Source organism: Actinia tenebrosa, unplaced genomic scaffold (genome assembly GCF_029948245.1).
Source record: "Actinia tenebrosa isolate PJP-AT-01 unplaced genomic scaffold, QUT_ActTen_1.0 PGA_scaffold4__44_contigs__length_22323623, whole genome shotgun sequence".
In the NCBI taxonomy this organism is placed as follows: Eukaryota; Metazoa; Cnidaria; class Anthozoa; order Actiniaria; family Actiniidae; genus Actinia; species Actinia tenebrosa.
Window position 1 is genome coordinate 15504970 of NW_028292581.1, and position 15383 is coordinate 15520352.

General features: G+C 37.1%; 1 protein-coding gene across 1 annotated transcript; it reads right to left on the minus strand.

The window, feature by feature from the left end:
* Positions 1-13056: 13056 nt before the first annotated feature.
* On the minus strand, positions 13057-15348 carry LOC116298170 (uncharacterized). The gene has a single exon (XM_089037078.1). It carries the CDS (start codon positions 15285-15287, stop codon positions 13146-13148), a length of 2142 nt encoding a protein of 713 aa, XP_088893204.1. The 5' UTR covers positions 15288-15348; the 3' UTR covers positions 13057-13145.
* Positions 15349-15383: the final 35 nt, after the last annotated feature.

Here is a 15383-nt window from a genome sequence, read left to right on the forward strand (position 1 = left end):
TTGAGTTATGGTGGGTGGGAAGAGGGGTAGGGTGGTGTAAATAGAGAATCACCAAGTTTATACCACATAAATAGGGTAAATTAGACAAAATAATTAAGCTCGTGGCTCAATCCGTAACAACGACGTCGGTCTGTTCTTCGGGAGGTCGTCGGTGGTTTAAGTTTCGGCTTGACCAATACTGAGGTTCTTAAAATAGCTGGGGATAAGCTGCTGCAATTGTAATTGCATCCACCTTAATGGCGGTCCCGTCCCTAATCAACTAGAGACGTTAAAAAAGGACCACGAGTTCATCAGTTGAATTACTGTCAAATGTTATCCTCCGTGAACAATGTTATTTGACAGACGTTACAAATGAGAAGGGAAGGACGAGAGGATAAGTGGTTAGTGTGAGCACCCAAGGGAAGGGGCTAGCTAGGGGTTGTATGTTCGTTCTTATCCCTCACTCCCATCCCTCGGGTTCTTTATGAATAAACCTTATGCTCAAACTATCAATAGGCCATGACTTACTATACGGAGAGTCACCAAGAAAACATAGAGACTACATGAGGGGTTTCTTATGGTACCAAAACATTTTTTAGTGCCAGCCGCGGCCTACCTTCAACAAATATTCCTAAAACAACGACATACACCTTGATTCCCTCTTTCTCCATTATTTGTATCTTGTTGCTCATCTTCAAAGCTCGTTCTTTATTGCTTAGTCCAGACACGATCACTAATAGAGCACGCCTTATGTATTCTGACCCGTTCACGTCAAAGAGACTACGAGCAGCATCAAGACCAAGATCAACGCGCTGTCCTTCCTGGACTGGGAATGGAATCTGGCTTATTTTTTGTTGTACGGCTAAATTAGATGACAACGATGGGAATCTAAAGACAAAACATTAGTTAAAGAATAATCTTTTCCATTCTATAAGACATAAGTTATTGGCATTTTAATGTGGTTTAATGTAGTTAGAGGAGACTTCATCATTTTGGCTTCAAACAATTTCATTTTCCCCGAGATATTTGAAAACGTGCTGTTTTAGGATTGCTTATGTTTTATTACTTGACTTTCTATTTGGAGTTCCATGAAAGATTAAAAAACAATATAACCAAATTAAAAGTAACCAGCATAAACATTTTTCTTAAAAACCAATATGGCGGCGCTATGACGTTGCACGAAAGTAATAAATAAACTACTGCTAATTGAGAGTATGATCTTACAATTTTGATTATAATTTTTGTATCTGGTTTTTCTATTCTAAAGTTTCAAAAATGGAATCGAATAACATATAAAAAAAGAAACCAAGGGAAATGTCATTTTGAATTATCCAATATGGCGGCGCTATGACGTCACAAAAATAATCACTACGCTAGTTCAAGTATTCTACTGTCTTTCTGTCTGTCCATAACAAATGATACCTACCTCATTTCCACAACAGCTCTATTGGAATACGTAACAAGACCAATATGTGACCCTAGTACAGATACCTCGAACATGTTTGAAACTGACAGGACGAAACGTTTTTGTAAACCAAAGTTAACTCGCCCAAGATGGCGTGATCCAGCAATAAGAAAACCCATGTCAAAGGTACGTGGACATGCTTCGAGCTTTTGCTGTTTTTCTAAAAAAAACAAATTCAAGGATGATGTTTTATTTCTCAAGAATGCAATTGCAATGTACGTAGGATTCTATGCCTGTCGTATTGCCCGGCTTCCAAGCCATCTGAGTAGCATGCATGGAACAGTTCATGTCATGCGTTAGCCGCGATGGAACCTCATCTTGAAGGTGAAGCTATAACATTGAAATACAAAAGAAACGCCACAAATTCCATTAAGAAAGGGTGTAATTTCTTTTATATTTTCATGTTAGCCTAGTATTCAACATAATTTTAAGAAGAGTCTATTCTCTATAAGATTTATCCAGAGTACCTTTAGTTAGTGGACTTCAACGAAAGTGTTTCCATGAAATTATTGAAAACCACAAAGTTCTCAAAGGTACGCGCCAATGGATGTCAATGAAACACCTTGATTGACGTCTTCGAAAACCTATACTTTCTCGCCGATAAGTTATCCTGTCGGGCGCATGTTTATGGACTCGAACGAGTTTGAAGGCATACCTGGCAATCCTCTGAATTCAATTCTCATGGAGATGTGCCCATGCCACTTGCACGGAAATATTCTTATGAAACGTGCTCTGATTGGAGGATTGAATGTGTTTTTTACTACCCTGTTGTTGTCAAAATTTGCAGAAAAGTCCTAGGTTAAAAAAAAAAAAGAAAAAATGAAAATAACGAAGTACAGTAATGGGTGGATGGACAGATGGACGATTGGATGGACTGCAGGATATAGATGGATGGATGGAGGGAGGGAGGGAGGGAGGGAGGGAGGGAGGGAGGGAGGGAGGGAGGGATGGATGGATGGATGCGGAATGGATGGATGCGGAATGGATGACATAGATTATTACTATAACACTATACCTTAGTAAATGATAAGTCGTCTCTATACATTTTGTAATGTTCACCGTTCTTGCTGTACCCAACAGTGAACTTCTTGACCCACTCCTTCGCATCCGATCGTCCTTGAGTCAAGACTTCACTCACCAGCTTCCTCGCACCAAGATCAACTTGAATCCACTGATGTCCATCGTTCGCCTTGGCAGACCACCCCCCTGCGGCTCGTCCACGTCTAACATTGTAGAGCCTAGCCAGTTGGGGCCTGTGATGGACACTGAGTTGAGACGATGCCTGGAAGGCAGTATCTGGTATTAATCCACCTTCGATACCAAGTGCTTGCCAATACTTAGACGCTGTGAGTCGAATAAAATTACTGATGATCGTCTGACTTATCTATTCTACATTTTGATTGTTTTATTTAACTGCAAATAATGTCTTGCAAATAACGGTTTAAGCATGCTTACTAAGGATTGCTGGTTCAAGTAACCATGTAAAGATGTAACCTGGGGGATTTACGGGATTAAACAGCATAGCGATAACGATCGCAAGGTAAAAGGAAACATAACACATCATGGACTACTTCGACAATACGTCGCGGCCATCTTGCTAGGGGACAATGTAAGACATGACTTCCGCTCACAAGAGAGATTACATCCCCAGAATATGCGGGTATTCATTTGATTAGCATAACTGCACGTGGAAAATAAAAGCAGAATAAATGCGGCCATTTTGTTTCTTGTTATAGTTAAAATACAACAGACAAAACAAAGATGGCGGAAAATATATTTTCGAGTGTTTCTCTTTCTTTTATGGGTAAAGATGATGATCGATGTGCCGTTTTGTAATTCATGTTTTGTTGTATTATCTCGTGGTGAGCTGTTTTATTAAGATTTCAATTGACGCCATTACTGTAACAGCGTTATTTGCACCACCTGGACTTCCTATAATGCCTTGCGATCCAAGATGTTCGCCGCATCGTCGAAGTAGTCCATCAGGGAGTCAAGGCTGACGTGGTGGTAGTACAGTCACTCGACTCTGCGATGGTTTCGGGATTGATTTTTAGACTATCGGCAGTGACATGAGAGTAGAGTTTCTTGAAGTCAATCAAGGTGTTTCCATGACATTCCATAGTCACGTGCCCTTGAAAACATTAAAAAATTTAATGTCTGTCATGGAAGCCCTTTGATTGACGTCTACCTTGCGTGCAAGAAAACTTATGTTTATCGCTTTATTTTGTATTATTTTCATTACACATCGACCAGTAATGATCTGGTGGCCCTTTCAGATCTACCTTATGTTATTATTATTCAAAATCGAAATTACTTCCTTCAAAATTGGAAGCTAATGTTTTTGCCATATTTTTTCAATGCTTTTAACCGCTCTGTCCAATATACCGTATTCATGTTTTTATAATCAAACTATCAAATAATTATGCCAAGTTTAAAAACAAAGTTCGCAAAATGAACGACTTTAAAATGGCAATAAAATTTGTTATTTTTGAAAAATAAAAACACCGGATTGTAACTGATTTTTTATTTTCATTTTACTTTATCATAATGTTTTCCTTTTCTCTGGTCGGTAATAATATAGCTCGTCTTTAACATTCTTAAATCTAATGATAAAAAATAGATTACTACCGACTAAAGAAATATCGAAAAGAAAAGAAAGTGTGACAAAGTCGATAAATATTGTGATCCAATTTGAAATTAAAAATAAACAAATTAGTGTCAAAAGATATCCGTCTCACTGATCTCTGACATTATGTAAATACTTACGTTTAGAAAAGAAGCAATAAGAACTGAAATAAGAAAATACGCCAAAATACTTTAGCATGAGTAGTTCACGAATAAACCCAATTATGAGACGAAATTATGAGATAAAACTCGGAATTGACTTTGAAAGGAGGAAGAATATGAATAGGTTTGTAGTTATATTGGATATTGTAAAACTTACAGTACAAAATACGAAGCAAAGACGATGATACATCGAAGCCACATAGTTTTCGCTAAAAGGCAAAGTCCTGCAAGAGTTGGATAAAGCTAATCAATAATGAGAAAGACAATTAAGTGTTTCAATATGAGATGAAATGAAAAATTGAATAAATAAAACGATTGTTCGTACAAACCGTGTTTAAGCTTTGAATTGTTTCAGAGAAATTATCACTTAAAAGAAGAGCAACCTGCTTTAAATTCTAACAGTAGACTTTGATAGTAGAAATAGTAATGTTAATACTGAATAATCAGAGCTGGGAGTTCTTAAGAGAAAGACAGCAGCAAAAATAACTGGTTAAATGTACTAGGATTAAACATGATAGGAAAAGTTGCCATGACGCGTTGTTGGATAATGTACGAACTAAAGAGATCGAAATATTTCGAAAAAAATGGGAATTAAAGTATTTAAATATACAAAGATGAAACGCGTAGCAAAATTATCGGCAACAGAAAAAAAGTTTCGCTCTTGAGCTCTTTTAAATGTTTTTACCTACCAATTACATTCTTGAATTCTTCAACTTCATATGTATTCCAAATGCTAATAATTATCTGTCAAAATGAACGAACAGCTAGTGTATATTTCCTTTACAATATTGAAGCATTCTGATTGGATGATATTCTCCAACGTAGTTTTGATTGGCTCATAGCGGGAAGCTCTTTAACTGTCACGGCAGCTTTGCTCCAATTCTTTGATTTCATGGACCTGTTGTTATGGAGTGTATTGAGGCTTAATGTATCTTACCACCATGAAAAGCTTTGATAACTCAGTAACTATCAAAGTACGAACAAAGCGGAATCATTTAAATTAAAAATCTCGTTTTCAGCGAATCGTTTACGCCCGTCCCCAGGAATACCTGAAATAAACTGAAATGATCAGAAAATGTATATACAGCATGCGTAATAAACATGTTTACCTTGGGCGTAGCGTTTTTCCATATCAGACCACGTGTCATTTTCTTGGGATTAAGATTCTTTGTTTGAGTCCAATCCATATTCCATTTCTTCTCATGCGCAACCGTTAAACAAAGAAATGATACTCTAGGGAAGACACGTGGTCTAAAAAAGGTCTGAAGGGTGTCATTTGTGTTTGACGATAAAGCGTATTCCAATATAGTGACGTCAGAATCAGTTCCAAAATGAAAACGGACTTTTAAAAAAATTTCGACTCTGGGATGAGCGTCTTCGAAAAGTTGCCTTTTTCAAGGGCGTGTTGACGAAAGGCCAATCGACAAATAAATTAAAAAGCCGTTTTAAAAATATCCGTATACGGGTTGACGGGGCATTATGAGAGGGAAACTGTAACAGCACCAAGTCTGCAAAAAGTTTGCAAGTGTACTGACTTTTTACTGATGTTTTCGTTTACGAGTACAGGAACATGATCATATCTTCCTAATAGCTCTCTTATTACTTTTCGGGGGAAAAAAAAAGCTAGGAGAAGAAGAAGAAGAACAAGAAGAACAAAAAGAACAAGAAGAACAAGAAGAACAAGAAGAACAAGAAGAACAAGAAGAACAAGAAGAACAAGAAGAACAAGAAGAACAAGAAGAACAAGAAGAACAAGAAGAACAAGAAGAACAAGAAGAACAAGAAGAACAAGAAGAACAAGAAGAACAAGAAGAACAAAAAGAACAAGAAGAACAAAAAGAACAAAAAGAACAAAAAGAACAAGAAGAACAAAAAGAACAAGAAGAACAAAAAGAACCTGCGGAACTACATAAACAAATAAATAAATAAATAAACAAACAAACAAACAAACAATCAAAGAAAGAAAGAAAGAAAGAAAAGAAATAAATTAAACACCTTTATGCAAAAAGACATTTATGCCCATTTAATATGATTGTTTATATATATTGGCTACAAGGCTTTCTTATTTACTTATGGAGTGCCTATATTCTTTATTACCTACATTGATTGTTTATATTACATTTATAATATAGTGGCTACAAGTCATTCTTACTTTTTATCTTAGCGTATATACACTATATTACTTCACTGGAAAATGGAATGCGGCGTCGAATGCGAGGTAGGCTTGTCTTTTTTTCCCCTGTCTTTCACCTGAGATCGGCCCTTGATTTGACTTTCTAATATTTTAATTATTTTAACCTAAAGAAATAAAAAGAAAGAAACTAGTTTGATAAGGTTTGTATCTTATCCATGGATACAACATTAATACGACTTAAACAAAGAATCTTATTCTCAAGACAATGACACCAAGGTAAAGAGGTCTTGTAAAGAGGCGTCGTCTCGACGAAGTAGGGTTTGCCGATAATGACATAGAAACACTTTGTTTATCGACGTCCACAAAAATTTACTTTGTCGACAGTGATCGAGAACGAGTTTAACGGCATACCTGGCCATGGTGTTCCTCTGAATTCAATTCTCATGGAGATGCGCCCGTGCCACTTGCACGGAAATATTCTAATGAAACGTGCTCTGATTGGAGGATTGAATTTGTTTTTAACTACCCTATTGTTGTCGAAATTTGCAGAAAAATCCTATGGAAAAATAACGAAAAAATAAGGATGTAAGTAATGGATGAATGGAAAGATGGTTAGATGGATGAATAGATGGATGGAAATTAGGATGGATGAATAAGAGAATAGATTAAGTAAATCTCAATCTAGATTAATTCAATAACCATACCTTAGTGAATGATAAGTCATCTCTATACATTTTGTAATGTTCACCGTCCTCGCTGTACCCAACAGTGAACTTCTTGACCCATTCCTTCGCATCCTGTCGTCCTTGAGTCAAGACTTCAGTCACCAGTCTCCTCGCACCAAGATCAACCTGAATCCACTGATGTCCATCTCTCGTCTTGGCAGACCACCCTCCTGCGTCTGGTCCATTTCTTACATTGTAGAGTCGAGCTAGCTGGGGTCTGTGATGGACACTGAGTTGAGACGATGCCTTGAAGGTGGTATCTGGTATCAATCCTTTTTCGATACGAAGTGCATTCAAGAATTTAGATGCTATGAGTAAAACAAAAATAAGGATTCAAATTTAATTGTTATTGGCGAGTCTAACTGCAAATAACTTCGTGCAAATAACGGTTCAAGCATGTGCACTAAGAAACATTCATTCAACTAGTCCCTGTAAAGATGTAACCTGAGAAGTGCGAAGGATCCAAAACCGACAAACAAAAGCTACTACAAGGAGGCGACAGAACACAGCAATAGGGTTAAGGTTGGTGTCGTTGTAATGCACTCGCCACTCACCTCTGGGGTTTCTGGTTGGATTCCTGGTCTCGCTATCACGCGAGTCAAGTTTGTAAGATCTCTTTCATGTCATATATAAACACTTTGATTGCATCCAACAAAATTTACCTCGTGGAAAGTGATTGAGAACGAGTTTAACGGCATACCTGGCCATGGCGTTCCTCTGAATTCAATTCTCATGGAGATGCGCCCGTGCCACTTGCACGGAAATATTCTAATGAAACGTGCTCTGATTGGAGGATTGAATTTGTTCTTTACTATCTTGTTGTTGTCAAAATTTGCAGAAAAATCCTGTGTAAAAATGAAAAAAACAAAATAAAATAACGAAGTAATGGGTGGGTGGACCGATGTACGATTGAATAGACGGAGGGATAGAAGGATGGATGGATGGATGGATGGATAAATGGGAAGAAAAATGAGATAGATTATTACTATAACACCATACCTGAGTGAATGATAAGTCATCTCTATACATTTTGTAATGTTCACCGTCCTCGCTGTACCCAACAGTAAACTTCTTGACCCACTCCTTCGCATCCTGTCGTCCTTGAGTCAAGACTTCCGTCACCAGCCTCCTCGCACCAAGATCAACTTGAATCCACTGGTGTCCATCTTTTGTCTTGGCAGACCACCCCCCTGCGTCTCGTCCACGTCTAACATTGTAGAGTCGAGCAAGTTGGGGCCTGTGATGGACACTGAGTTGAGACGATGCCTGGAAGGCGGCATCCGGTATCAATCCTTCGATACCAAGTGCTTTCAAGTATTTGCATGCTATGAGTTGAATGAAATAACTATTTTTTAAATCGAAATTATGATAATGACGGTAAGAAGTAGGTTTTATTGTACGTCAATCAATGCCCTCCCATAGACGAGTGCCCTTGAAAACATTCCATGGGCGCGCGGCAGACCTTGATAGCATTACATCTAGGAACATACCATTTAAAAAACTTTAGAATGCTCTCGACTGCGACATTTTGTTACTGGAAAAATTTTGATCGACGTCCAGCAAACCCCTTTTTCTCATTTCGTGCGTGTGGTCCAACTTGCGTGTCAGAAAACAGTTGTTTATATAATTTATTTTGCATAATTTTAAATGTTATTATATATCGCCCAGTAATGGTCTGGTGCCACTTTCAGGTCTACCATTTGTTATTCTTTTTCAAATTACCAAATGCAAAAGTTATTTTCCTATAAAAATCGGAAAATAAAAGTAATTAAAACTACTTGAAAAGCTAAAAAAACTTAAATTCATAACTTTTTTTATTTGAATGTTCTTTTTAAGATGTGAGTTTATAAACAAAGCATCCGAAAGACGACACTACAGTAACGAGAAATCCAGTGCAATTAACGGTCAATGAAATGGACGACTTTATTTTTATATAAAAAAAATTAACACATAAATAAAATAATAATAAATTAAAACGATATCAAATTTTTTTTCCGAGCAGATTGTAATGAAGTAAACAACCTTTTAGTAGTACTTACGTTTAGGAAAGAAGGGAAAACAACTGAAAAATAAGAAAAATATAATAAACATATTTCAGAAAACTCTAAGATCAAAAATGACTAATGCATAGAATACTGGACAAAGTTGAAAATTTTGAAATGACTTTCGAGCGAAAGTCATTTCAAAATTTAATGTGTGAAGCTTAAACTTACAGTACAAAGGACGAAGCCACGGCCAAGACGAACATACATCGAAGCCACATTCTTCCAAATTTTAACTCCTGTGGGAATTGAATAAAGTTAGTCAATAGCGGAAAAAGATAATTTTAAACATGATTTTATTTATATAAATTGAATGAATATTAGGAATTCTTGTTCAAACTATACAATTTTTTACATGAAAATCTAAAGATTCTTAGTTAAGAGAGAAACTTGCTTACCACTCTTTTCATTGCTACGCGCTGATCGAGATAATAGTCGCGACAGGAAAATTGGGCAAAACACTTCCGTCAATCAAATAAATTGGTCGGTATACCTTTATATTCTCTGATTGGCGGCAGTGTATCGCTGTTGCGACTGTTTTCTCGATCAGCGCGTAGCGGTGAAGAGTGGTGAAGAGTGACTTCACCTTAGACTTAAAAATAGATAGATAGATTAAAAATGATTATTATAAACTATATGCCACTTTTCAAGGGAAATTGTGACAACCGTACAGTATGAACAATAACTGGCAAATATGTACTAAGATCAAAAGTGGCAGAAAGATCGTTGAAATCGTACCAAGAATTCGTTCGAGTTCATTTGGATAAAATTTCAGTGTACTAAACAGTGAACTTTTAACGCTAATAGAGTTATTTTACATGAATATTTTTTACTCACCGATTACATCCGTTCAATTCCAGTACCCCAAATGTTATTAAGAACGAATAGTTAGTGTAGATGATTCTAATTGGATAATGTGTTTCACCACAATTTTGATTGGCTAATTGCGAGAAGCCATTTAATAGCAAAGTACCTTTGATCCAGTTCTTGTTTTTGCAGACGTGTTGATTTTTTTTTTGTTGTATTAAGGCTCAATGGTGTTTGATAACTCAAACCAAATCAAGAAGTATTCACAACAGCGTCTGTTTATAAATTCTTGGATTATTGACCCGCAAATCACAAGAAATATAGACTTGAGCTGCCTGATATTCGGGGATATTCGCTTGTTCAGAAGTAAAGGAAAAGTTTACTAGGAAATATAGAAATCTTTGTGGAGACATAACGAGCTCAGAGAATTTTCTATTTATCGAATTTCGATAGTGTTTATGTTTCGTGTGCAAATGGTGAATGACAATGTAATTCCTGGCTCGTTTAGACACAAGTGACTGAATTACTTTGGATTATCAAGGAACCCATCTCTGGAAAGCGTTTAATATCTTTATCAGGCTAATTTGACTTATCGGACAATTGTTTACAATCAATATTCTTACATTTGATTGTGATATATCGCACAAAAACACATAAGGTATTTTATACATTATGATATCTCCTAGCCTCTAAGTTCTCAGTTAGAGCAGGTTATTAGATGTTACTCTTATATGACGGTGGAGATCTCCACGTGCCTGGAGAAACAATTAATCACGAGTCACGAAAAAAAAAAATTAAATAACTGAGACATTGCTGATCATGCGCCAAAAGAACTCGATCGTACACCCCTGATATGACATCATAGTCGATCGGAGGTGTCTTCCAACATGGCTGCCACGTCTCATTTCCTACCGGAAGTGTTTTGCAACCCAAGAACTTAAACAACTCAAACCATGCTTAGTGCATGTTTTTACAATATATTTTAAGACATTATAGATCTTTGTATACGGTCGCTAAGATGTAGATCTAGGAAGACGTTAAAGACTGAGTGGTGGACAGCGGTTGTGGCGTCGTATCTATCCTGACTCTCTTTGATCTATCTTGACCCTTCTTGGCTGTGATTTTGCCCGTTGTATGGTTGCCTACACGGCTAGATGGATTCTGCGCGTAGCGAGTCACTGTGGAGACGCCATCGACGAACTTGGTCTTGAAGAGAACGTTGGCATTGTTGAACATACCGTCTTTGAGTGAGACTACGATGAACTGGGAATGTTTGAAGTGGGATTTCACCATTTGAACGATGTTTTGGGTGTGTGAGAGATCAAGGGCTGCGTCTACCTCGTCTAGAATGTACAGCGGTGCGGGTTTGAAAAGTAGAAGGGAGAGAATGAGAAAAATAGCGACCAGCGATCTGAAAGAAAATGGAATTGAAAGAGTGAATAGTGAGAAGGTTTTTCCGATCCAATAGAACCATTCATATTTGACTTAATGTTTTCCCATTTCAGACCACATCGCATTCCCTAGATTATCATTTCTTCGTTGAACGGTTGTATATGCGAAGACACATGAATATGGTTACGACTCAAACAAATAAACTCATTTTAAAGAGAATGGCACGTGGTCTAAAATGGTAAAATATTAAACCGAAGCTTTAAAGGTCTATTACCTACATCTTTTGCCATGCTCTGTTCAGTAATACCGCACGCAAAAGGTGATGAAAGTGCGAAAGAATGTACCTTTTTACTGATACGGCGGCCATCTTGAATTATGGAACGCCGAGGTGGCAAACACGTAGAACATTTATAAAATATAGAGTGACGTGGTTGTGTTTCCAAATAATTTGAAGTCTTGGCGTTTCGCACATTGTTGCAACTACCAGTAAATTCAATTGCTTTTTAGATGTGCTTATCATTGAAAAGCGTAAAGTTATATGAAGACATAATGACAGCTGTGCAGTCTATACATTTACCAATGGTTGCCCCCTTATGGCATCTCTTGTTTTAATTAAAACAATAGAATTCAAGATGTCCGCCGTATCAATATAATGGTGTATTGCAAAGAGACAAACGCCAGAATGCCCGGCGTCGTGGGCGAGAAAGATATTAGCACCTTATACCGTCTTTTAGGGACTGAAGGAGATCGTAGCAAGTGGTTAATTAATGAGGATTCGAGCAAGTCCAATTTCAGAACGTTTTGCTCTCTCAAATTCACTACTTTCAAACTGTAGCCTTTCTCATTAGTTTATTGAAAAATTATTAATGATTACAAGCAAGTTTCTTTCCATTACCAAAGGATTGGTCATTATTTATTGCCTGGAGGGTTGGAGGATATAAAGGGATCACATGTTTCTTAGCCAGGCAACTGGAGGGGGGATTATATGACAGGTATTAGCAGCCACTAGAAATGATAGATCACAAGAAAACTGAGATAACTAGTGCGTCTTGCTGGGGATTAACATGCAGTTAATCTTCAAGATGTCGCAACGAACGAAAGTTCTCCGACACCTTCCCCACTCTCCTTCCCTCAGACCAAGAATAATGACAGGTCACAAAACCTTTAGATTTTAAAAATCCTTAATTTATCTATTGTGTCCTAGTGATGAAATCCAATGAAAAATTGAACGACTAAACCATATTTTGGCTTTAGACTTCGAAGTCCTTCTGATGGCAAATTTTCTATAACAAATATACTATTTGGTAAAAGTATTTGGTAAAAAAACTAACGATAAAGGTTTTTTTAACTGAGTAAAAGAGGATGCATTCCTTATGTAAACATCAACTTTATCCCAATCATCAGATACAAAATTATTTGTTGTTCAGAGACCCAAATTCAGTTCTATTTTTACATTTCTTACGAATATTGTCCTAGAACTATGAAAACCTTTTCAAAACATCTGTAGCGAATAACAATGGTTAATATAGTAAAAGAGTATATGTAACCTTTTGTCTCCTTTCACTGCTTCACTATTTTGTTATTTATTTATTTCTTCCTTTTCTTGTTTAGTTTCGGACTCGATATATGAATATTTGACTAAAAAGTGAAGCTTTGAAATAAGACCAAAGGAAACCAAACGAAAACAAAACTAAAAAAGAATAAAAACAAAAGTATAAACTGCGAATGGTCATATTTTAGCACATGTCAAACCCAAGGATATCACCAAAATGACATACCGATCAAATACGATACAGTAAAATAATAGCCAAATTCTACTTTACACACCAGACACCAGAACCATACGTGCTAACTAATAACTGACCATCCTTTAAAACAGTTATATATGTAGGGTTCTTGATTACATCAAAAGTCCTTCCTACAAAACGACCATCCAATGTGAATTTTTGTACGCGGTTATTACCATTATCACACACCAGTAGATGATGGTCATTATCAATAGCCAGGCCACATGGTGCATTTAGCTGACCACCAGCACTGCCTTTACCACCAATCGTCGATATTCTAGTCGGTACGTTACCTTTCTTCTCAAATACATGAATAACGTGATTATTTTTATCACTGACGTAAAACAGTCCATCATTTGTTATCGCATCAAATAGAGTAAACCTGTCCTGTGTTGCCAAACCAAACTGATATTGATAGTCCCCGTCTCTTGTGAAGACTTGAACACGACGATTATCACCATCACACACAATGATGTTACCATCGTCATCAACGTGTACTCCACATGGATAACCAAATTCTCCATCCCCGTTACCATGGTTACCAAAGTTTTTTACTAATGTCCCTGTTGTAGTGTTCACTATACATATTCTATGATTACCAAAGTCTGCTATGACTAAATCTGTATCGTTCAGAAATGCTAAACCTTGAGGATAAGAAAGTTGTCCCTGTGCTCTACCTCGAGTACCATACATCAGTAAGAGATCTCCATCAGTGGTGAATACATGGACACATTCAGAAGAACCATTTGAAACAGCGATCCTGCTATTGTCACTGTTTACTGCTATACCTCTTAAATAACTAGTATCTGTATTTACACCTTTCATGTTAAACTGTCCTGTTGTTCTCATCTCTTGTGGCTTGACATTCACCACTAGTGGACTGTTAGATACATGATTCCCATTCACTTGAACCTCTGCTGTCAACTGACCAGCTACTTTAGCCATGAATTCAACTTCTACTTTACCATCAGTTCTCACGTATTTCTTTTCTATTTTCACATTTTCTTCAGGCTTGAATTGAACGTCTATAACATCCTTTGGATCATGATTGACTTCTCCTGTCGAGGTTTTAGTCGTTACTATAACCTTTTCTTTTTTTAAAGCTTCTGTCTCAGATTTCACCTGAATAGTGCTCTTAGTATGGTCTGTTTTCAAACAAGTTTGTATTTCTCCCAGCCCTGAATTCACCTGTCGCATCAGGTCTTGATTAGCAACATATTGTATTCTAGAGTATGGTGGAATATGGTTGAAGATGAACTTCTGAGAGCATTGTGTCTCTTGAATGTTCATCATTTCACTTGGCAGTCCTCTTTCTATCACATTCTTGATGTATTCCTTGACGGCTGGAATATGATGAATTATATTCAAGTTGGTTGTGGCTGTGTTCAACTTCTCATCGATTTGTCTCAGCAATTCTTGTTCGTTGTCTTGTAGTATTTGGATGATCTTCTTGGTTTCGTCTTTGACTTCTTTTTTTGCCTTTTCTCCTTGTTGTTTGATAGTGTTAGCAATCTTTTCTTGTTGTTGCTTTTCCTTGTCATCTAATCTCAACTGTTCTATTACCTGCAGATGCTGTGACAATTCAGCTTTCTTGATCGAAGCAAACTTATCTAATGACATTGTCTTATGATCCTTGTGATCTATCAAGCATGTCCTGCAAATCATTGCATCACAACCTTCACAGAAGAACTCTAGCCTGTGATGAGGGTGACTTGAACAAGGATTTTCTCTTGTTATTAGGAATTCAATATCTTCTTTCTTCAAATCAGCCAAACGAACGACCTTGTGATCTTTAATGAAGAACGAATGACTCTTCTCGCATTCTTGACACAGTGAATGATCACAATCAAAACAATACCAAGAAGCTGACGAATGACTCTCAGAAGCAGAACAAGCCTTTTCTCCTTCTACCAACGCCAGACCCTTCAAGATTCTTGAATGTAGTAGACTTGGCTGTAGATCATCGACGCTGCTTAGTTCTGGTAGAGAGGTATGTGATTTGCATCGCGGACACTTGAAGATGTTGATTTGGTGGACTTGCTCGGCGTGTCGTTTGACGCAAGGCTTACAAAATGTGTGGAAACAAGACAAGATCTTTGGTTCAGTGAAAGTATCATTACACAGGGAACACTGGAGTTCCTTCTTAAGATCTTCAACGAACGATTCCATGTCTTCGGGAGTTGAGACGAGATGAGGTAGTTGTCTGAATAATGTTGTTTGTCAGTCTTTGGTCAGGTGATTCTTGGAAATGAGCGTGACCTTACT

What these genes read in the sequence shown, in the direction of transcription:
- LOC116298170 (XM_089037078.1), bottom strand. Translation starts at nt 15,287, where the DNA reads ATGGAATCGTTCGTTGAAGATCTTAAGAAGGAACTCCAGTGTTCCCTG.